We start from the raw sequence: 21,246 nt of genomic DNA on the forward strand, positions 1-21,246 counted from the left end.
GAGAGCCAGGGGTTATCGGGGAAAGAGATGGCAAGCTGCTTCCAGGGGGCAGAGGTAACGGGGACTAGCGGGGTGCTCACGGCTCATGAGAACCGTGCGTGCCAGGCTGCAGAGTCAGCATTTGTTGGACATTTCCATTTATACAACAATGGACAAGCTTAAAAAAACCCCACACAGATGCCAGAGTGAAAGGAGCAATTGTTTTTTATAGCGAACACCACGAAAGTGTGAGTCAAACTATGTCACGGAAACATTACACTGGCTGCTGAATATCAAAATAGGACACTGGACTTCAAAAATAATAGAGAACCACAAAGTTTGGGAGAGCAGCATCCGATATCGCAGACCGTCCTCGCTACCCAGCCGGGACACGAGGTCCCAGGGGCAGACGCGGAGGAAGGGAGTGGTAGACACGGTGCCAGCCAAACCTTCCCTGTCGTGTGGGACAGGCTGGCCAGAGATACGAAGTAGGTGAAGAGCTGGTGACCAGGTTTTGCTATGTTTGTAACCATCCTCCCGTGTCTCCTGCCCGTCCTGGGGCCAGCCCGGTACGAGCCCGTCTCCTGAAGGGGAAGGAGCTGAGCAAGGAGGCCTGGGAGGAGCAGTGGCTCTTTGGTCTGTTCCCCTGTTTCACGGGAAACCTCTCTCTTCCCACCCCGCCAAGCCCTGGCACACCCAGTCTCAGGCCTCAGTGCAGCCGGGGCATCGTTCCCCTGGGAGCAAGTAGGTGCCCAGCCCCGAAAGTGTTTCCAAGCGTTCGGAGCCAGGCTTTGACGTGGCAGCAACCAACGTGCCGAGCGCTCGGGGACAGCCCTTTGGCCTCGCTTGAGTGTGATGGGAAACGCTTGGGGCTGGTGCTTAGTTTCAGCTGGTGTGTGGCCCTCGGGGTCCAGGGCATTACGGCCCTCAAAGTGGTTCTTCCCCCCTGTTCAGCGCTGGGGAGGCCACATCTGGAGTCCTGTGTCCCACTCTGGGCCCCCCACTGCAGAAAGGATGTGGACAAATTGGAGAGAGTCCAGCGGAGGGCAATGAAAATGGTTCAGGGGCTGGGGGCATGACTGGTGAGGAGAGGCGGAGGGAGCTGGGCTGATTCAGTCTGCAGAAGGGAAGACCGAGCGGGATTTGATAGCAGCCTTCAGCTCCCTGCAGGGGGGCTGCAACGAGGATGGAGCTGGGCTGTCCTCAGTGGGGGCAGACGACAGGACAAGGAGCAATGGGCCCAAGTTACACCAAGGGAAGTTGAGGTTGGATATTAGGAAAAACTTTCTCATGAGGAGGGTGGCGAAGCACTGGACCAGGCTCCCCAGAGCGGTGGGGGAGTCTCCATCCTTGGAGGTGTTTAAAACAAAGCCTTGGCTGGGATGATGGAGTTGGGGCTGGTCCTGCTCTGAGCAGGGGCTAGACTAGATGTGACCTCCTAAGGTCCCTTCCAGCCTCCTTGTCGGTGATCCTGTGGCTCTGTGAAAGGGGCATTTGGTCCTGAACTGGGCACGAGTCCCTGAGCCACAGCCTGCAACCACCAACCACGTGTTTGGCTCAGCCCTGGCCCTGCAGGGAGGGGGAGGGCAGCTCCCAGAGACCACCAGCTCCTCTGAGGCTCCAGGAGCATCGGGAGCCTCCGAAGCAGCTGCCACCCTCTCCTGCTGCAGGTGCTCGGTGCTGCCGCATGGTGGGAGGGTGGGAAGAAGAGGCCAGGCCGGGCTGCTCCGTTGCCCATGTCCCTGCCAGGTTGTGGGGGCGCAGTCAGAGCATGACTGGCTCTGGAGAGCCCGAATACAGGCTGGCTGCAGGCCCCGCAGCTCCCCAGAGCAGCCCCAAGGAGGGAAGAGGAGAAACGGGGAACCAGCAGCTAGCTACGGCTCTGCTTCTCTGCTCCATCACAAGTGAGAGCAGCTTCCAGGCTACTGTCCCCGAAGGCCCTTGCACCAGCCAGAGAGACCCAGGGCACCATGGACTATCACTAATACCCCATGCCCCTGGCTTTCCCCTCCATAGCCCACTGTCCCCTGCACCACAGGCTGGAGGAAGGGCTAGTGAGTCCCACCAAATCCACCGTCCCTGCTCCCACAGGTGACTTTCCCACCTGGGGACCCCCTAGCAGGAAGCTAGCGGGGGCGTCTGCTCCCCTTGCGCGGCCTAAGCCGCTCCGAGGCCACAGATCTGCCCCAAGGCGCAACCCGCAGGCTCTGACCGGGCTGGGCAGACGGACAACCCTGCTCCAGACCGACGTCTCTCAGCAGGCAGCTGCCGGCCTGCTGAGACCAAAGCTACACGGTCTTTTGACCAGGCAGCCCCGGAGCTAGTGGTCGAGCAGATCCGCGGTCAGGCCTCCAAGCTCCAGCAACAACTGGACAAGTTGCTTCATCTCTGTGCTCAGGCTCTGCCGCCTGGACTCGGGACCTTGGTAGGGCTGGTGGGGGTCTACCGGTGACAGGACGGTGAAACCAGTGATCAGTCACCGGTGAAATGGAGACAACCCTCAGGCCGTGCCTCGGCCCCCGGTACGTTTGTGAGGTGAGAACCAGGAAGGTCCAAGCCAGGAGCGCTCAGAGGAAAGCTCCTCGTCCTCAGTGTGTGGACGAAGGGCACCCAAACCCCAAGCATCCTCCTGCCCAGGCACTTCCCCTGCAGGCAGGGCGGGCAGGAAGGGGTGTTTTCAGCGCTCGCTGATTTTAAATGGAACAAAGTTGCCTCATTACTAGGAAAAAAATGCTAGGCTAATTTAGCACAAAATCATTATTTAATGCAAAGTAAATAGGAAAAAGGCTTTTTTTTTTCTGGTGCTGAAATTTACAGTTGTGAGAAGAGCCAGAGCGCTGCGGAGCGGGGCATCGCGGGGTGACATTTACAGGGATCAGCTTTCATTGCAGCTTGAAAAAATCCCATGCACAGAGATTATCTCCGCACTGATCTGGATTGTCTTGTTCGGCTTTGGCCCTCATCCTAGATGGACAATGAGCAGAGAACTTGGCCCACGTCCTGAGGTCGGCGGCCCCCACTGCATGGGCTGGGAAAGAGGAGAAGGGATCTTCAAGGCACTTGAGAACGTGCAGCTTTAACGCGCTGGGGTCCAGAGACGGACAGCGGCAGCTTGACATGGGGGTTTGAGCCCGGGTGCCTGAGGCAGTACCGGAGCCGAGGTGACCCAAAGCAGGGAGAGACAGACATCAGCCCCCCCACGCTGGGACTGCTCGAGATCACAGCTCGTGCTGAGGCCAGAAAGAATAAACTGGTGAAAGAAGAGTCGCGGCGCACGGGGATGGGGGCTCAGCCCAGCAGCTGAGGGTCCTTCTTCCTTTGCAAGTGCTGGTGCACAGCAGGATGGATCTGGGGTCACTGGTGCTCAGCAAAGCTGGGACACACCGCTAGTGCGAGGCAGAGCAGGAGGCCGCAGGGGAGGCACGTCCTTCTGCCCCGCTTGGCCGCCTGGCTCCGAGGAAGCGCTTGTGCCCCGTGCAATGCGGCAGGGAACGTGGAAGTCTCACCCGCTCGGGGCACGCAGCTCGGCCCCCGGAGGAGCATCTGCCGCTGCATCATTGCCTCCGTCGTCAGAAAAGTTCCAGCCGGACGCTGTCTGGAGACCTTCCAACGACCACAGGCTCTCCCCCGTCCCATCACTGCCACAGCACAGACGGGATTTAATGTATGTCTGCATGTTCGCCTAACCTTTCCCCTCGCCTCTCATTTGAAAAGGAAGAAGGGGAAAAACCAGGCCTAGGGTCCGTGCGCATGCAGCTGCGAAACCTCTATCCCAAGCCTAAGGGGAGTGGATCCAAGGGCATGCGGGAGAGGAGAGGATCTTTCTGGGCAGAGACAAATGCTGTCTGTGTCTGGCCGCGATTAAACGGAGGGGTGGCACCGACGCCAAGCCAGCAGGAGAGGGGCTGCTAGTGAGTGATGGGCCCCAGGTCGACAGTAGAGTCCCTCTCGCCTGGAGCTACGGTTTTGGGGACAAACCTGCCCCTTGCGTTCTTCTTCAGCCTTGTCACCGTGCAGGTGAACGAGTGAGACAGAGAAATGGCTCCACTTCCACTTCCTCTCCCCGCGTCTCGTTGCTTATTAGTTCTCGCAACGCCAGCAGCCCGCGCCCGCGTCCGGCCAGGCCCCGGCAGGAGGGTTTTGGTAGCTGAGCGCAACCTCCCAGCATCGTTTCCAGCGTGCACGCGCGGCGGAGGCCGTGGGGAGAGGGGGCATTCAGGTCACTGCCCGGAGAGCCGAGCCGCACGGCCTGTTGGGATCTTAATTTCCTTATGGCAACTGTGCAGGAGCCGTTGCCAGTGAAAAGGCCCCAATACCTTTCCCTTTCCTCCCTCTGCAGCTCCAGCTCCTGTGCGCGGGATGGCAGCGGTGGGACTGCGCAGACAAGTATCCGGCACTTGTGCCTCACGGCTGCTTCTTGCTCCCCCCCTGACTAGTCACTGCGCTCCTTAAGACCCAGTGGCAGAGAACGGAGGGGATTTGGGACACATCAGCGGCGCTGGGTTTCTCTTCCCGCATACTGTGTCAGAGGCACAGGGCAGGCGGCGGGGAACCAGCCCCTCGGGAAGCACGGACAGGCAGGGCGAAGGGACAGGTCCGGTCTCTAGGCCACTGGGGTCGGAGGTGGGGGGACGGTTGCTTATGATAATAGCTCATGTTCAGGCTACAGCATCAATGGGTGCACAAGGTCTTGTGTCCCGGGGGGTGGGGGTGTGGAAAATGGAAAAAACCAGAAGAGATCTTTTGTGAAAGCTTGTCCAAGGGCTGGAGTCTGATTCCTTCTTCAGCTAGGGCCCCGCGATGATGCCGCGGTGTCAGAGATGGAAAGGGCAGCAGAGCAGACCCGCAGCGCAGCGCTGGCAGGGTGGGATGCGGAGAGGTCCTGGCCTGGGGAGGTGCTGGAGAAACCATCCAGGGACGGGCCCTTGCGGGGCGAGGGGGGCAGCGCTGCAGGGACACATTGTCCGTTCTCTTGCTGGAAACACCCGTGAATTCAAGCTGCCCTAAACTTGCTCCAAACTTTGGGGCAGCAGCCCAGAGACACAAAGGTGCCTACGAACCACCTCTGCAGACAACTGGCCTCCGAAACGCCACCTGCCCTGCATTCCCTACAAGGTCCCAGGGACTGGGGGCGAGGAGGAATTGGCTCCTGCGGCAGATGCAGAGGGGAGACCAGCAGCGCTAAGGACACTGCCCCTCCCAAGGTGACGGTGAGTGCGGAGAAGAAGCAGACAGTGCAGGATGAGGCCAGAGCCCAGCGCTAGCAGAAGGTGCAGGAGGGACCAGGGTAGTGCATGCCAGGGTGACGTGGGCTGGCGGCCACGGTGGGCTGCTAGGGAAGCAAGGAATAGATCTGCTGAAGGACACCATGACCTTTTCTTCTCTTAATTCATCAGTAGGAAGACACCCATCCTGCAGGGCCTGGGCCCCAGAGCGCTCTCCACATCACGCAAGCCCCCAGGAGAGCAGACCTGGCTGGAGATCAACTGCGCAAATTGGCACAGGCCATCAGGAAGTGGGCAGAGGGGCGAGGGCGCAGCCCCGTTGCGGAGAAGGCGTTTTGCAAAGGCTGGGCACAGGCCTCCTTTCTGCTTCTTGCAGACAGCAGCAGTAGGCTGGGGGGGAGCAGGGCCCCGGGGGCAGGCTGCCATGCAAGCAGGTCTAATTTCTTCCCCGCGCGACGGACAGCCTGTCTTCCCCTGCCCGGCTCAGACCCCAAGAGAGACTCCTACCCGAGGGCAAAAGGAAGAGAATCAGGGAAGGCAGAACCACGCAGCTTTGTCCCTTCACCCAACACTTTGACTTCTCCACACATCTCTGGTACGCACAGTTCAACACCCAGGGCTGGCCGAGGCCTTCTGCGGATGTGGATCTGCCCCCGGAGGCACGCAGCGCAGACCGAGCCCGTCTCCAGCCAGGACTTGGAGGGCTCGGGCTGGAACAAGCGGAAGTTGCTGCAGTGTAAAATGCCAGGATAAAAAGTGCCTAACACTAGGTGTGCTTTCCATGTCAGATAGAGGCAGGTTGAAGTGCTCTGTGGCCAGTCGGTGGGAACTCGTCTGAGGAGACACGGAGTTGGGGACAGGTGCCGTGAGGGTCCCTGTCCTGTCCCCAGCCCAGCAGCAGCATCCAGAGCACACGTGTCCCTTCCAGCACATGCCGTCCAGAAGGACAGGCTCTGGCTTCAGCAATAAATAAAGCAGACAAACAAAAATACAACAAGGACTTTTTGGAAACTTTAAATATTTTTTTTCTTTAAAAATCTGTTTTCCTCTTGCGCTCTGTCTCTCTGAACAGCAGCCCTCTCCTGGCAGTCTCTGCATCCCTTTTTCCAGTCCGGGGGCAACAGGCAGGGGAGAGGGGGCGAGTGGCGGAGGGCAGCCGGGCCGGGTCGGGTCACCGGCACGTGTGCATTTCTACCACCCGGTGGCACTGTTTGCATTTCACAAAGCAGCACCAGTGGAACTTGCAGCTGCACCTCTCCACCACCTCCACCTCGTCTGTGTGAAAGCCCCTCCCGCAGCACATCAGCTCGCAGCCGTCGATGGCCTTGGAAGTCTTGTTGCACTGGCGGCCACTGGTGCCCAGCACCCCGTTCTTCAGGTCATGGTCACAGAAGTCGGGGCTGGAGTCCAGGTACACGAGATCCTCGTCAGTGTGTGGCTTGAACTGGGAGTTCTTGGGAACCAGGACCTTGGTGGAGCCGATTTCACTCTGCTCCACTTCGGTGGCCCCGTCGAATTTCTCCTTCAGCACGTTGCCCACTTTGCGGAAGGGAGGCATTGCTTTCCAGCACGTCTTAAACTCGCACGAGCCGGAGACGCCGTGACACTTGCACTCCACCCGCATGTTGTTCAGGATCGCCTGGAAGAGCTGATGCAAACAGAACAGACCGTCGTCAGCTCCGTTGCACTAATGCACGCGACCGCGACGGCTGGCGAGATTAGGAAGAGCGAGGCTGCTGCTGGCTATGAGGAATATGGTTTTCGTGGGAGCAGATGTCCCAGCAAAGGGTGCAGGGGCCGTCGGTCCTAGTGGGTAAAGGGAGGAGCAGGGGGAGCGATCGCAAGCCAAGCCCGACAGCACATGTAGATGCACTATTACCTTCCTCCCGGCCTCGTTGTTGTGCAGGTTCATGAGAGCTCGGTTGGAGGAGGCCCCTTTGCTCCTCTCCCTGACGTCGACAAAGGACTGCGAGAAGGCCACTCCGTAGGCAATGTTATCAGAGCAGCCCGACCACTGGAAGCCTAAAGCACAGCACGGGCGAGAAAGACTCGTTTGCAGCGGCAACAGGGGAAGAGGCAGAGGTGGGAGATGTGCGGGGAGGAATCCTATCTGAACGGCAGGTTTCTACCTGTCCCCCTGGCCCATTTTGGAGCTGAGCCACTGCCCTTTGCATGTAATAGTCGCTGGAAAAACAGGGCAGGGCAGTGCAGAAGTGCCAGCTGCATGAGGGGCAAGCATGTGGGCAAGAAGAGCAGGCCTGCCCCCTTCCAGGGCAGCAGCCGTCCCACCAAGCTGCACACCCCTGCCCTGTTGCTTCCCTGGCCCCACATATCTCTCCCTCTCTTGGCTGCTCAGGGGACCGGCTTCAGGAGGGGGCTGGAGGAGCTACGGGGCAATGCCTGACCTGTGGTGCGCTGGCTTGAGCACTGCATTAGGAAGTCAGTGAGATGCAGGTTTGGACCCCTCTGCATGGGGGCCCCTAAAACCTAGGTGTCTAGCATCTTGGGCAAGCCCGTAACCACTCAACTACTGGGACCAAAACACGGCAGCCCCCATATTCCTCCACCAGAGCCCACGAGCTGCTCATCCAGGGTCTCTGGCTGCCCGTGCTGCCAGGGCTCGGACACAGGCAAGCGCCCACAAGCAGGGTGTGTGTGTCGCCCAGGCAATGCGTGGTTGCTTCCATGCCCACCCTGAAGCAAGAACCAGGGGAATGACCTTGGGCAGGCTGTACTGCATCCTCGCACAGCCTAGCCACGTGCACGCTACCCAGGCACACATGGGTGCGGCCGTGCAGCTGGAGCTCTTCGCTCAGATGCACACCCGGGGTCCTTTGGTCATAGGGGGACCTCTCAGGCAGGGCATGGCCCGGTCGGTGCAAGGTCTGTTTATACATCTCATGTCGCGTGACTGGAGGGGACAGGTAGCGGGGACCGGAGAAGGGAAACTCTTTGTGCATTTGTCTTTGCTCTTCCGCTCTTTCCTCTAACAAGCGGCAGGAACCCGAGAGATCTCGTGGGGCACGGGACTCAGCCCAGGGAAGGCCTAGGCAACGCCGCGCTGTCTCTGCTCTCCCCTCCACTCTCGTCTTGCTCCTGCACGTACGTACCCTGGGCACTGCCGCCCTGCACAGTCCGGTCACAGCCGCACTTGTCCAGCTCTCCGCTGCTGCAAGCGCGAGTCACCGCGAAGGCCACGCCTGCGGAGGAGATGGCATACACAAAAGCTGCTTCCCGCGTCCCTGCAAGGACAAAAGCAGGGGAATCACCGGTGCGTTCCCATGCACAGCCCGGGCCTCCAGGCAGCAGGCGGCACACACCCGTATCGAAGCAATAGCGCTGCCCGGTTCAGAGCAACGGGACATTTGTGTAGCACGCTGGAGCCCCACACGCTACCTCCCCAACACAGGTCCGGACAACCAGCTCCGGAGCAAGCAGGTGGTGCACAGGACTCCGCCGGCCCGTGCCCCACGCTGAACCGTGCATCTGCGCCCTGCCTACAGCTCAACAGGCCGACGCTGGAGACCGTAGGTGGTAGGAGACGGCCTCTGCCTCCACCAAAACACCATGAGGTTTCCAGGCAAATTCCCCACTGCAGCACACAGCACAGAGACCCCCAGAGCCAGGCAAGACTTGACATCCCAGGGCAGGAAACTCCTTGGAAAACTTTCCTGGAAACTGCGCTCACAGGAGTTCTCAGTTGGGCCCGGCACATCCAAAGCCCTTCCCTTGCACCCCAGCTCACCCTGAGCTCTCCTCACACCCACTGACACTTCCCAGAGAGGAAAGCACTCAACCTGGCAGGGCTCTCAGAGGCTCCCTTCCCTTTTCCCATCCCGTAGCAGTAACTTCTGGAGAGGCCGGTGCACGACCCTCCTGGCACCGCCCCGCTCCCGAACCACAGCGCTGCCCAGCGCGGGGAGCCCCTCGTGCACTTCTTTCCGGGGTCACCTCGGGGGTTGCTACGTGTTTAGAAAGCAATCGTTTGGCCATTTCAGGGCGCTGCAAGGGAGAGACCCCCATGCACACAGACAACACGGCCAGGTGCCAGCAGACTGCCCTGCTTGAAAGCAGATCCCCAGCAAAGCTGCAAGCAAGGGGGATAATCTTCCCTCTCTCTGGAGAGGTTCCTCTAAGGGGCGAGCGTGTCCACGTCTGCATGCACTTCCCTTTCACCGAGTGTCTGTCTGCATGCAGCGAGGATCGCTGGCTTGGTGGTTGTCAATTAAATCTTGCGACACCCAATTCCCTGGCTCTGCTCTCCCATGAAGCAGAGGTGGTTAGGACACGACAAGCCCTTCTGCCCCGGAGCGAGATATTCTGCAAGAACAGGGCTGAGCGTTTGCTTTGTGCTGTTTGGAAGCTCAGGGTTGAGAGGCTCCACATCCCTTCCCACGGCAGCCGGCGTGTAGCGCCGGAGCAGAGAGCTGCCCTTCACCTTTCAGGCCCTCGCTCACAACGGACCGGTCAGATGACGGGGAGCAACTTTGGTGGTCGCAGCTCAGACTCTGGTGGCCAAGGCTGTAATCTGGCCCGGGCAGCAGTGGCTGGGCAGGACCCAGCCCGCGTGGGGACTGAATCACCTCCAAGTTAATCGAGGTTAATAGTAGGATCAAGTTGGTCGGTTTGTGCTGTGGCTGCCTAAAAAAGAGACGACTTCAGTTTCTGGTATTTCTGGTATTTCCAGTCCTGAACCTTCACAAGCACAAATCTTCACCCCTACGACGAGGGAAGGAAAGTTAAATAAGGAGCTGAGGCTGAGCTGGGGAAGGCTGGGGCCTGCGAGCCCTGGCGCTTCGGGGGAGAGCAAGGGTCACGTCAGGGAGCTACTCTGCTTCTCTACAGGAGGAGAAAGGGGCCAGAACGGAGATGCCTCCACTTGTCACTAGTCTCTCCTCAGCCTCTTATGCTCAGCCCCCTTGCAGGCACGAGGAGAGACCCACCAAGCAAGCGGGGAAGGCACCGACGAGACGCCTACAGCCGCTGCTGCAGGAACCCGCCCCGCTTCACACAAGAGCAACGGGGCCCTGGAAGCCCACGGGAGAGCCTCCCGCAGCCCTGGCAGTGCATCCCGCCCTGGACCTTCACCACCTCCAGCTCTGCCACCACCTCTTCCACCTGCCTCCGCTCCCAGGCCTCCCGATCCGCCCGGGGACGGACCTGCGCCCGCTGTCCTGGTCCCGAGCCCCTGCGCTGCGACTGCACCTCAGTGCCGACACGGAGCCCCCTGCCCCGCTCTGCAGCACAGGTCTCGTGCCAGCCGGCGTGGTCACGGCGTGGCCGTCTGGTTTGCGTAGAGCCCGCAGGCAGCCAAGGGCGGCTCGAGCCATACAGCATTTCACGAGGCCTAATGATGGGTCTGTAGCTGGGCGGAGGGAAGTGGCCCTGGCACAGGAGCGCGGGGAGCGGCAGTGTCCTACTGCGTCTGGGCAGCAGAGGGCACGCGGACGGCTCCCTCGCTCCCCGCCAGGCCCTGCCTGCAGCTCGTCTTTGCTCGCTGGGTGAGAGACCAAAGAGATAACGCGCCCTGCTGCCTCTGCAGCCTCGGGAGGCACGAGGGGGAGCCCGATGGCAGAGCCCGATGCAGACTGAACCACAAGACTCCTCGAGCAGCTTTATCAGTCCAATGCAAAAGCAACGCACCCCAAAACAGCGCTCTGCCCAGAGCATGCCCAGCCCTCTCCGCTGTGCCCAGGTGCAGAGGGCCTCATAGCAGGCCGGGCCCCGTGGCGTGGACTAGTGAGACAAGGGTTCAACACAAATGCACGTGGCAGGTGAGACGTGGCAGGAGCCCAGGAACAACCCCAGGGAGCCCCTGGTTCAGAGTGGGGAGGCGCTGCAGGCTGCTGGGCCGTGACTGCCAGCGGGCACACGGGGCACCAACAAGTCCCAGACTGAGCTCCTCAATCGTGTGTCCAACCCGCACCGGCTCACCACTGACCCCAGGAAAGCAGTCTTTCCTTTTGCACCTTTGCTTTGGGACATTTAAGAGCTCCTTTCTACAAGACAGGGAGCAGCAGGGCTTGCGGCTGGGCCAGGCTGGGCGGGCAGCGCCGTGCACTCGCCTCTCTCACGGAGCAGCTCTGGCTGCCCCCCCCGAAGGCAGGTAGGCACAGGCAGCAGACAGCCTCTTGCCTAAAGATCGGACTCCTAGCCTGCGTTTCTGCGGTGGCCCAAGCTCGTGACCTCCCACAGACCAATGGGTGGACGTTGCAGCAAAGTACGTTTAGGCTGGAGATCAGGAAACACTTCTTTACTGTCAGTGCAGGGAGACGCCAGGGTGGGGGGGACTCTCCATCCCTGGAGGGTTCAAGGAGAGGCTGGACGGGCACTGGTGGGGGATGATCTGGGTGCAGCGATGCCCGTGCTCTGCTATGGGGATGTCCCAGGCTTTTGGGCAGTGCTGGTTGCCCCCTCCCCATTTCTGCTCCATGTGTTAGGGGGGTTTTAATCCTCCCCCAGAGGCACTGGGGATGGGGGTGGGGCTGGGCTGTGCCAATGGTCCTGCTGGCACCGACCCGCAGGGCTCTGGCTGGAGGGTCTTGCCCATGCGCTCAAGCTCAGACCGATGCTACATTTGGGGTCAGGAAGGGATTTTCCCCTCCATGTCACATTGGTATGGACTTGTGGGGGGTTTGCATTTTGTAGCAGGGGCACGGGCTCTGCCTGGGATCTCGAGCGTACGTTTGACAGCACTGCAGAGGGGCAGGACGCTGGCTGCGTGGCCCCCTGCTTCCCTGTGTCAGTCAGGTGCGATGCCCGTGTTGTGTCAGGGTCGTGGGCAGAGCTGAGATGATGGGTTGTGTAGGAGGGTTTGGACAGGGGCCGGGCGAGCTGTGACCTCTGGAGCTCCCACCCAGCCCCGCTGCTCTAGGAGTCAATGACTTGGCAGGGTGATGCCTCCCTTCAGCAGGGCCGGGCCGGGGCCGGCGTCTCTCACCTTGCGTGACCACCTTGCCGAAGACGGGCAGGGCGTCCAGCGTGGAGCAGTTCCAGCGCCGGTTGCGGAACTGGAACTGGCACTCCTCGATGGCCAGCTGCGCTCCCCGGCGCACCGAGTCCATCACCTCCAGGTTTCTCTTGCACATCTGCACCTGGCGCTGGATCAGCCCTTTCAGCTTTTCACAGGTCTCTTCCTCCGAAATACTCCCCACGGAAGACAGCTTGGCCAGGTACCTGTGAGGACACCCACCAAAATCTGTTAGGATGTTTTGCTGGGGACCTGGATGGGAGCGGGGGGTACATCTGTCCTAGCCTTTCCATGGGTCACGCCAGGACAGTGGCAGGGGTCCCAGGGATAACTGTTTCGAGCCCTGGGATTTGGAGCACACATTGCTATGGAGTTGCACCCCGCAGCCCTCTTCAGCAGCAGGAACAGAGGGAGAAGTCCCTCCTCCCGCCTCTCCTCCTGCCTGCAGCTCAGGGCCTGGCCGTCCCTGACTTGCTGGACTGGCCTAACACGGCTGCAAAAGGTTTTGGACCTCTGAGGGCCTGGGCACGGCGCGGTTCCCAGGGAGACCTTTGCCCCATGCATGATGGAGAGCGTGGTCCACGCTCACCCGGCACCCAGCGAGGCTGCTAACTGCCCTTGCCGCCTCCGTTGCATGGAGGGGCAGGCTCGGCGTGTCGAATATGCCCCGTCAGGCCTCCCGAGCACCAGCAGGTCCGAGTGCTACTAGGAACAGCCAGAGGTCTCTGAAGTCAGCCAAAGTAAGCAAGGCAGCAGCTTGGCTGCCAGCTCCAGCTGCCACACGGCTCCCTCAGCGCCGGCTGTGTTCGAATCGCCAGCAAACATCTCCCTCAAAACCACTTCCCTCCCCAGGCCTGCTTTTAGCTCCCCCAGCCACCTTTGCACCGGGACCAGCCCCGGCTGGCGGCGAGACAGAGCTCCAGCTGGGAGCCTGGAGCCAGGAGCTTGTCGTGGGCAAAACCGCTCGAGACTGGCACCTTCTCCAGGGTCTCCGCTCACAAACACGGACTCCAGGTCTCGCCGCCCTGAAAAATGCTGCCTTTGCTTCCCTCCGCACCCTGGCGACCACACGCTGAACTGTCCGGATGCCTCGCCAGCTCCCCGCCTGGGCAGGATATGCTAAGCCTGCTCTGGGGGGTCTCTCTTGACCACGGCAGGGGGGCAGAGGTTTCTCTCCCCACGGCTGGGGTTCCAGATCGCTCCCAGACGCCACGCGGGACAGGAGGGACGCCATGCGTCCCCGTCTGAACATGGGGCTTCAGCTGCTCTCGGAGCAGACCCGCCAGGGGGTCTCCCCACGGGGCGGCAGGACTGATCCGAAGTCAGGAGTCTGCACTCTGTCTCCAGCGTGGCAGCTGCCCATCCCAGCCAAGACCAGGTCTCCCAGAGGGATGCTACACCCTCTTCCCATGACACCATCCTCCCTCCGCCAGGCGCCTCCAGGGGCACCGGTACAACATTTGCACAGGTCCCTGGATCATGCCAGGCCCTCCTCGACACCTGTCTGAGCTGGTAACATCCCAGCCAACCCTCCCTCGGGCAGCACAAGACTGAGTTCAACACCCTCCTCCCTGCTGCGGCGTGCCGCGGGGGAGACGCTCAGCCAGCAGAGCCACGTGCTGCCCCCGAGGGCCGGGAGTCCCTGCAGGCTGGTCGAGTCCCAAACACGTCCCACACCAAGCTGGCGTGACAGCGGCACCCATCACCCCCGAGCTTCGCAGCACAAAGCTCCAACCACCGGCACCTCGTCGCCTAAAAATCTGCAGAAAGGGCAGGCACAGTCCCGGCAGGAGCCCCCCGGGAGCCAGCGATCCAAGCCCCGCAGCAATTCAAGGGCTGGGCGGAGGATGCCTGGCACCCCGCGCCCCTCAATTTCCTAATGATCAGAGTCTAAAAGCTTTCTTTTTTCCTTTTGTTCTCCGGTGACAACTCCTTGTCGAGGATTTCTCTCTCAAAGTGCAGCCTGGCTCTCCTCCCACTGGCTAAGGAGTCTAACTTGCCACCTTCAGCTAAACCCCCCCCCACAAAAAAAGCAGTTTTTGCTGCTTCCCACAGCCGTCAGCCCTGCACGACTCGCCCAGCTCAGAGGAGGGACTTGTTCTCTCCTGGGCATTGGGATGGTTCACCAGACTCCAGGCAACAGTGCTCGTGCAAAGTCCCGGGCTGTGACAGGGATGCACACACGCCCCAAGAGGCAGACGATGACCCACCGAACCCCAGGGCTGTGGCGCGTTGGATATGCAGCCGCTCGGGTACACATGCGGGTACGGTTTTACAGCCATTCTTCCCAGGCAAGTACTTGCTTGTCTAGAGCAGCTCCGGGACTCCTAGACGTGCACTGGGACCTCCACGGAGGCCGAGCCCCAGATTGCCATCTTTCAGGTAGGGGAAAAGCAAAGCAAACGCCACCAAAGCCCCGCGCCCGTCAGACCGGGGTCCTCGGGGATCTCAGTTACTGGCAGGGAGAGTAATCCCCATGCAGCGCTGCTCTGTGCTCCTCCGTGATGCAGGCAGCAAAACCAGATCAGCATCTGGGCAGTACTTTATAGCAAAACCATCTGGAGAGATGCTTTACTGATGAACCTTGCCAGTCCTGCCCTCATCCAGGTTCAATAATTGCCACCCATTTTACAGGAAGGGAAATCGAGGCACAGAAGAGTCAAGACACATGCACGTTCCCCTATGTGATGGGACCAAGAGTTGGGAAAACTGGGCACTACCCCCAGCTCCGGCTCTTGAAACACAGATGGCAGACTTCAGGACCTTAAGGCGGAGAAGGACACAGAGCTTAAAGCCGGGAGCACTGAACGGCAGGGGGAGCGCGGGCTCCCCAACTTCAGCCGTGCCCATGAGAACAGCGTTTTGGGCATCTCTCGCTGGCTCCGAGGAAGTCCCTTAATTTACACTTCCCAGAACCGTGCAGCCAGCCCCAGTGCCGCAGGTGAAGCAGCTACTAGAGGCAGCCAGGGCATTGTCGGCTCGATTCGGCGTATGGGGAAACTGCTTGGCGAGGGGGTGCCGGAGCAATTTTCTCTGTTCCAAGATGCTTTCCAGCCCTGCACAATACTCCAGGCAACGGGGCTCGGACAGTCCAAGAAGCACATGAAAAGAAGCATGACGGGGCCCTTTCAATCCTTTCCAAGCAGATGCTCCAGATAAGAGGTTTCCCAAATAAATGTTTATTGCTCTTTGAGAAGATGAAATGAAGATGAAAGATAGCATTTCAGTGTTGGAGACAGTTCTCCGGTAACTTGCTGCGCAGCGTACATGGCCAGAGGAAGCTGTCCAGAAAGCTTGTAGCTGCTCTCTCCCATGGAGCAGGGCAGCCGCGTGGCCTCTTCTCCACCTCTGTCTGCCCGTGCACCGAGCTCTCGCACTGTTCACACCTGGCCTCCCCACAACCCTCGTCCCCAGCAAGAGCACATCATAAGCATGCATGCATGCTGCTAATGGCACAGGTAGGCTGCTCCCATCAGCTAGGCTTGGGGGCTTTGTGGGGCAGGGGTAGGAGAGGGGGTGCGGGCTTGGAAGGGAGTGGGACGGGGGAAGTAGGACGAGGTTTCTTATGTCTGGATGTGAACGGAGGCTGGGAGCAGGGTCGGGCGTGGGCTGAGGTCGAGCTGTGCTGGAGTTCAGGCAGAGAAGTGGCAGCTGTGGGGAGGGCAGGCATGGAGCGCTGTTTTTGGGGCACTGCTTGGGAAATCCTCTCTGTGGGCTGTTTCGTGTCAGCTGCTCGGAGCCGTTCGGCTGGGGCGGGATATAAATCCAGTATATACATAAATAACACAAATAAATAGATGCTTCGACAAACACTCCTGCTCTGAGCAAGGGACCGGACTCTGCGACCGCCGGCCCTGCTGGTCTGTGCTTCTGTGAAACTACAGAAGAGTCGCCACGCCGTGGGAAGGTGAGGAAGGAAACCAGGCGGTGCACACGCACACGCGCACACACACACGGCTGCCCTCTTGAAGGGCGGCACTTGTTCACGTGGTCTCTTAGGCGAGGAATGGACACTGTTTGTCCCAGGACAAGTTGTGCCTCTGTTTATCCTGGAACAGAAACGCCCCGGGGTGGCGAGTACGCACATCGCCCTTCCACTCGGGGGACAGCGAGCAGCTGTCGTGCCGTGCGCTCAGCGCCGGGACAGCCGCTCGGAGGTGCTTTGCCATGTCCCAGGGCAAACCCTCAGCACTTCTCTTCTCTTCTCTTCTCCCTGGCATTTCCAAAACAGTTTGGGGATCGGCCCATGGCACAGTCACCCCCTCGCCTCCCCGTGCAGCATGGGAACTTCCGGTTCCTCCAACCTTGGCTCTGGCCCTCAAAGAGGCTGCTGCCCCTAAAGGTTTCCCCCTAGATAAAACTAGTGGCAGCCAGGAGACAGCGACGCAGACACGGGGAGACCAGAAGGGCAGGAACAAACCATCCCACAGTGCTGCGCGAGATCCCGTCCCCACCTCGTCTCTCATTGCCGCAGCGCTGGTGTCTGGACAACTTGCCTTGCAGCCTGCCCCATGGCAGCGCTGCTTGTGGGGCCAGGGCTATAACAGAACTACTTCAAGGCTTCCTCCCCTTCCCCGCGCCATAGCTCCTCGGCCCCTCTCGGCCATCTCGGCTCCAGCTGCAACGCACTGCGGTCCTCTGCCCTGCCTGCGGACAGCCAAACCCTGGGCGCTTACGCCGGACGTGCAGTTTGTATTCGAAGCCGCTATGCCAGGAGCTAGAGGCATCGCATCCGCAGGGGCAGGAGGAGCAGCCCGCGGTATTATGATCACATAATATTCCACTTAGTGCCACTAAGTGCATCCACCTTGTCCTGTGGCAGGGCACAACCAGGGGTCAGGGCCAGTCCCTCAAGTGTCTCCTGCAGTTACCTACGTCTACACCTGGCCCGTTTCCTTTGGGATTCCTGCCGGGCAGACCCTCAGCCCAGCACCCTCCAGGGAGCAGCGGATCCTCACTGGGGATCGCTTCCTTCCTTTCCCATTACTGGTGCTGAACACAGCGAGGAGCCAACTGGTTTTCTGGAGGGAGCTTGCTTTTCCGTGCTGTCTCCCATGCTCAGTCGCATCTGTTACTCCTCTTTCTTTCCATCTTTACAGCTTGGAAATGTGCCCACAGTTGTAGCTCTGCTTTGGAAAGAAAATCCAAGCAGGTCTCCTCTGCCATAGAAGATGCTCTGGTTTAAATAAACTGGGATGAAGCCACCTCCGTAGTGATATCGTTGCATGTCAATAAGGGCCCAAGTCTCACCACTGAAAGTGCCTCTCCAGGACTGCAAAGACAACTGTGAGATCCCATCTAGCCCCGATATCAAGACTCTTGGAGAGTGCTCAAGGAGAGCAACAATTTGAAAGGAAGAAATTAAAACAAGACACAGCGAAAGCCATGGGGGGTGGGATGTCTAATTTGGCTTAGCCGCCTGGGGAAGGAAAGGAGTGTCTAGAGTTGGAAGGAAAACAGGCTGAAAACACCCCTGTTGGGAGCCTGGTTGAGCTGGGAACCACTTGTCTGCGCCAGGTGCCCCGGTCTATTAGAGACAGACCGGGCGAAGCACATTAGGAAGTGCACCTTTGCCTGGCTGGGGTTAGATGGGCACTGTGAGGTTTTCTCCTTGTCCAGGGGCTGTTCCCCTTGATCGCGGTGCCTGCTGTACTCCCCCCAGCCTCACGCACCTGCCCGACCCTGGTTTCAGCGTGCAGTTTGCTCTGGCCACCACATACCCCTTGTCCTCCTCTATTTAGCTACTGGTCCTCCTTCCTATTCATCCTCTGCAGCACAAGCATGGCAGGGAGCTGCTCGTCCTCCTGGACGGCTGCACTCTGCACGCACGGAGGCAGATTTCCGCCCGTCCTGCTGCTCCAGAAGACCAGCCACCAGAAGGGAGCATGGATGTTTTCACCCAGCATCTCCCATACCACATCATGATTTTAAGCCTTCGTGTGTTAGAGACGCTTCCGATTCCAGTGACTGCATCTTATATTGCCTTTGCCTCCTGGCTTGAAGGGCTGTCTGTCTGCTGTCAGAAGCGTTCTCCCCCCGTGGATGCTTACAGACTGACCGTGTCACCTCTTATCTGACCCTGAGGCCTCGGCTCCCGGGGAACAGGAGCATAACCGGAGCAGCCAGCGTTCTTGTTCCTCGAGAGCGGGGAAAGGATGCAGGAGGAGCGCATCTTAGGTGCACATTTCTGCCACAAGCCCGTTCTGCACCTGCTGCCGGCAGCCACGGCTCTCACCAATGAGCGGCCACTATTCCCAGCCACGCAGCATCCTGCTCTGACACAGCTTGTCAGTTCTTCCACCAGCGCCGCAAGCCGTGCATGTTGGCAGGGTGCAGGGGGCAAAACCTGGGGTGCAAGCGAAGCCTGCAGAGTGCCTGGGACTGCCACTCGTGTCTGTTCATCATGCGTGGGCTGGTGGCACAGAGCTGTCCAGGCACTCTCCCCATCACCCTGCGGCTAGACATTGGTTTCCCACCCTGGAAAACAATTTTCCCAAATCGAGCATTTTAATGCCTTTCCATTTTGTGCACTGGGACCAGGTAGCATCTTTGTATGGCCGCCGCTCCCATCACATCAGCTGCGTGCTCGCTCTTCTCCTGGCTTGTACACCGCCCGCAAGGCCCTGTTTCCATCTCCAGGCAGTCACTGAGTCAGTCTCACAACGAGACTTCCCAGGTGACACAAGCTAGTGTCACACTAGGCACTGCATACCATTGCCCAGGCGCCGTTCACCATCCCCGAGCCCCACACGTGCACGTGCACTGCTGCCGCCTTGCAAACAGGACTCGGGGCAGACACTCCCTGAAGGGGCCTGTCCCCGCGCTGCCCATCACGTCCTGCCCCTCTGCCTGCTCCCGTGCTGCAGCGTGGTGTGCCTGTCACGCAGCGCTGGGCGCCGGTCATGCAGCGCTGGGCCCTGCCCGCTTGCCAGCGTTCGGAAAGGGCGGTTCTGGGCACCGGTACGATCCCAGCACGCGGCTCGGCCTTTAGGCCAGAGATCGCAGACAGCTGGGTCCAAACTTCACAGCCCCCAAGGACAGGTTAGCAGGACCCTTCGGGCAGCACCTGCTTTGCTGGAGCTCACAAGTCTCTCTCCAGGGGGCCATTTCTACTGCAGTTTAGCAACTCCACATGTTCAAAAGCTGCGAGTCAAACCCTCCAAAATCCCAAGATTTTTATTTGAAAAAAAATACACTTTGGGGCCTTTTTTTGCTTCCGTTTTGATCTGTGAGCATTTAGGAACACCCTGGTCACACTGTCAGGCAGTCTTTGCATTCCTGTTTTCAAGTGAGTGCAGGAGCTCTCGCGCATCCACGTCACTCCTGAACCTGGGGCCTGAGGAAGACGTTCAGGATTCGGAGAGCTGGTCCTACTGCGTTACTACCAAAATCAAAAGTGTTCTGGATTAAGGTTACTTAGCAATTTCCTCAGGCTTAAGCAAGTCCCACAGCATTGCTTTAATGTGTTCTCTCTCTCCCCATCAAGAGGAGGTGCTGACAAAGAGGGGGACTAACGTTTGGCAAGTGACATAAATAGTGATAGCTGTTATGCCGAAGCCTAGTGCTGACCCGAATACTGGCGCCACGTGCCATTTTGGGAAAGAAATCCCTTTTTCTTGCTATAAAATTTGATGCTGGAATTCATCAGAGCCTCGTTTTATTTTACAGCATGGTTTACTTTAGTTTTGTTTCCCAAACTCCCTTCTTCACACGAGATTCGGGAGCGCCGCTGCTGAATGCCGGGTTAGGGATTTACCACCCGCTGAAGAAGTCCCGGAGAAGGATGTTCCCTGCCACCAGCTATTCCAGTGCTACCGAGCGAGTCACCTCTCCCGTCCAGACACTCCCTGCTGGCTTGGACCAGCTTATTGCTGGAGTCACTCGCTTCTAAGAGGGGCTCGAGGTCAGGGCTTGCCTGCTTCAGTTAACCCAAGCTCAGGAAAGTTTCTTCTCCCAGCAGGATCTGATCTTTACAGCCACTCGCTGTTTTTATTGGGTAACTAAAATTAGCCGGGCTTGTCCAAAGCTGCTTCAGGATTTTTTTATAAACAAAAATTTCCAGCGGAATATGCTGTAGCTTTTAGCGCTTCCTCCCCACGCCCTCCTGGGAACGGGTGTCGCTTGCTGGAGCGGTTGCTGCCCTGACCACGCAGGGAGCTACGGGAGTGACACACCAAAGGATGAAACTTTGCCGGGTTAGAAAGGGATCCCTGGAGCAGCACAAAGGAGCGCCCTGCCACGGCACTTGTCCTCACAGCTAGGTACCTGGGGGTTTGGGGAGGAAGGAGAGACGTAACCAGCTATTCATTCTGCCCCCAGAGCAGTGGCCACAGCAGTGGGATGCTCCATACGGTTTGTGGATCCACTTTTAGTGCTGTCCTTCTGGCCGTGTGCTGCCCGGGGTGCGGCCCCCTGCGAATGTCCTCTACAGGAGGTCTGTGGGGTCAGAGGGAAGGACTTGGATAAAAAGCCTTGATGATCCAGTTCACCTCACCTGCAAAATCAGCCCCTCCGGGCTGCTGGCACAAGTTTCATAGATTTCATAGACATCAGGGCTGGAAGGGACCTCGGAAGATCATCGAGTCCAGCCCCCTGCCCTGGGCAGGAAGTCAGCTGGGGTCACAGGATCCCAGCAAGATAAGCATCCAGTTTCATCTTGAAGGTGTTCAATGAAGGCGCTTGAACCACCTCCGGTGGCAGGCTGTTCCAGACCTTGGGGGCTCGGACAGTAAAGAAGTTCTTCCTTATGTCCAGCCTGAAACGATAAGTTGGCAAAAGCTGGACCAGTTCCCACCCGAGCTGGAAAGCCAGGGGCCGGAGGGAGGATTTTGCACCGCGTGGAATTTACCCAGGCCAAACCCCATAACAATACGATGAAAACGGTGAAGTCTCTGGCTGAGGACAGGGCCCTGCCCTGAGCTCACGGTAGTTGTAAGGCTGGAATTAAACCGCACTAGACTCAGCCGGGGAAGGGAGATGCAGAGTCTGGCCAGCGTTACCGTACATCTCGTGTATCTGTTCATGCCAGCATGAAGCAAGCACCGAGCGCTCTCAGATCCGGGTCTGCGCTCT

The 21,246-nt window shown here is 59.2% G+C and overlaps 1 protein-coding gene across 1 annotated transcript; it reads right to left on the minus strand.

The window, feature by feature from the left end:
• Positions 1 to 6,202: 6,202 nt before the first annotated feature.
• WNT4 (Wnt family member 4) lies at positions 6,203 to 20,684 on the minus strand. The gene is made up of 5 exons (XM_014519725.2): positions 20,669 to 20,684; positions 12,145 to 12,380; positions 8,315 to 8,446; positions 7,084 to 7,226; positions 6,203 to 6,843 (listed from the first exon to the last, which is right to left on the minus strand). The coding sequence occupies exons 2-5, from the start codon at positions 12,290 to 12,292 to the stop codon at positions 6,376 to 6,378; spliced, it is 891 nt and encodes a 296-aa protein (XP_014375211.1). The 5' UTR covers positions 12,293 to 12,380; positions 20,669 to 20,684; the 3' UTR covers positions 6,203 to 6,375.
• Between the last annotated feature and the right edge of the window lie 562 nt (positions 20,685 to 21,246).

The sequence above is a fragment of the Alligator sinensis genome, unplaced genomic scaffold (assembly GCF_000455745.1).
Source record: "Alligator sinensis unplaced genomic scaffold, ASM45574v1 scaffold512_1, whole genome shotgun sequence".
Classification (NCBI taxonomy): domain Eukaryota; kingdom Metazoa; phylum Chordata; order Crocodylia; family Alligatoridae; genus Alligator; species Alligator sinensis.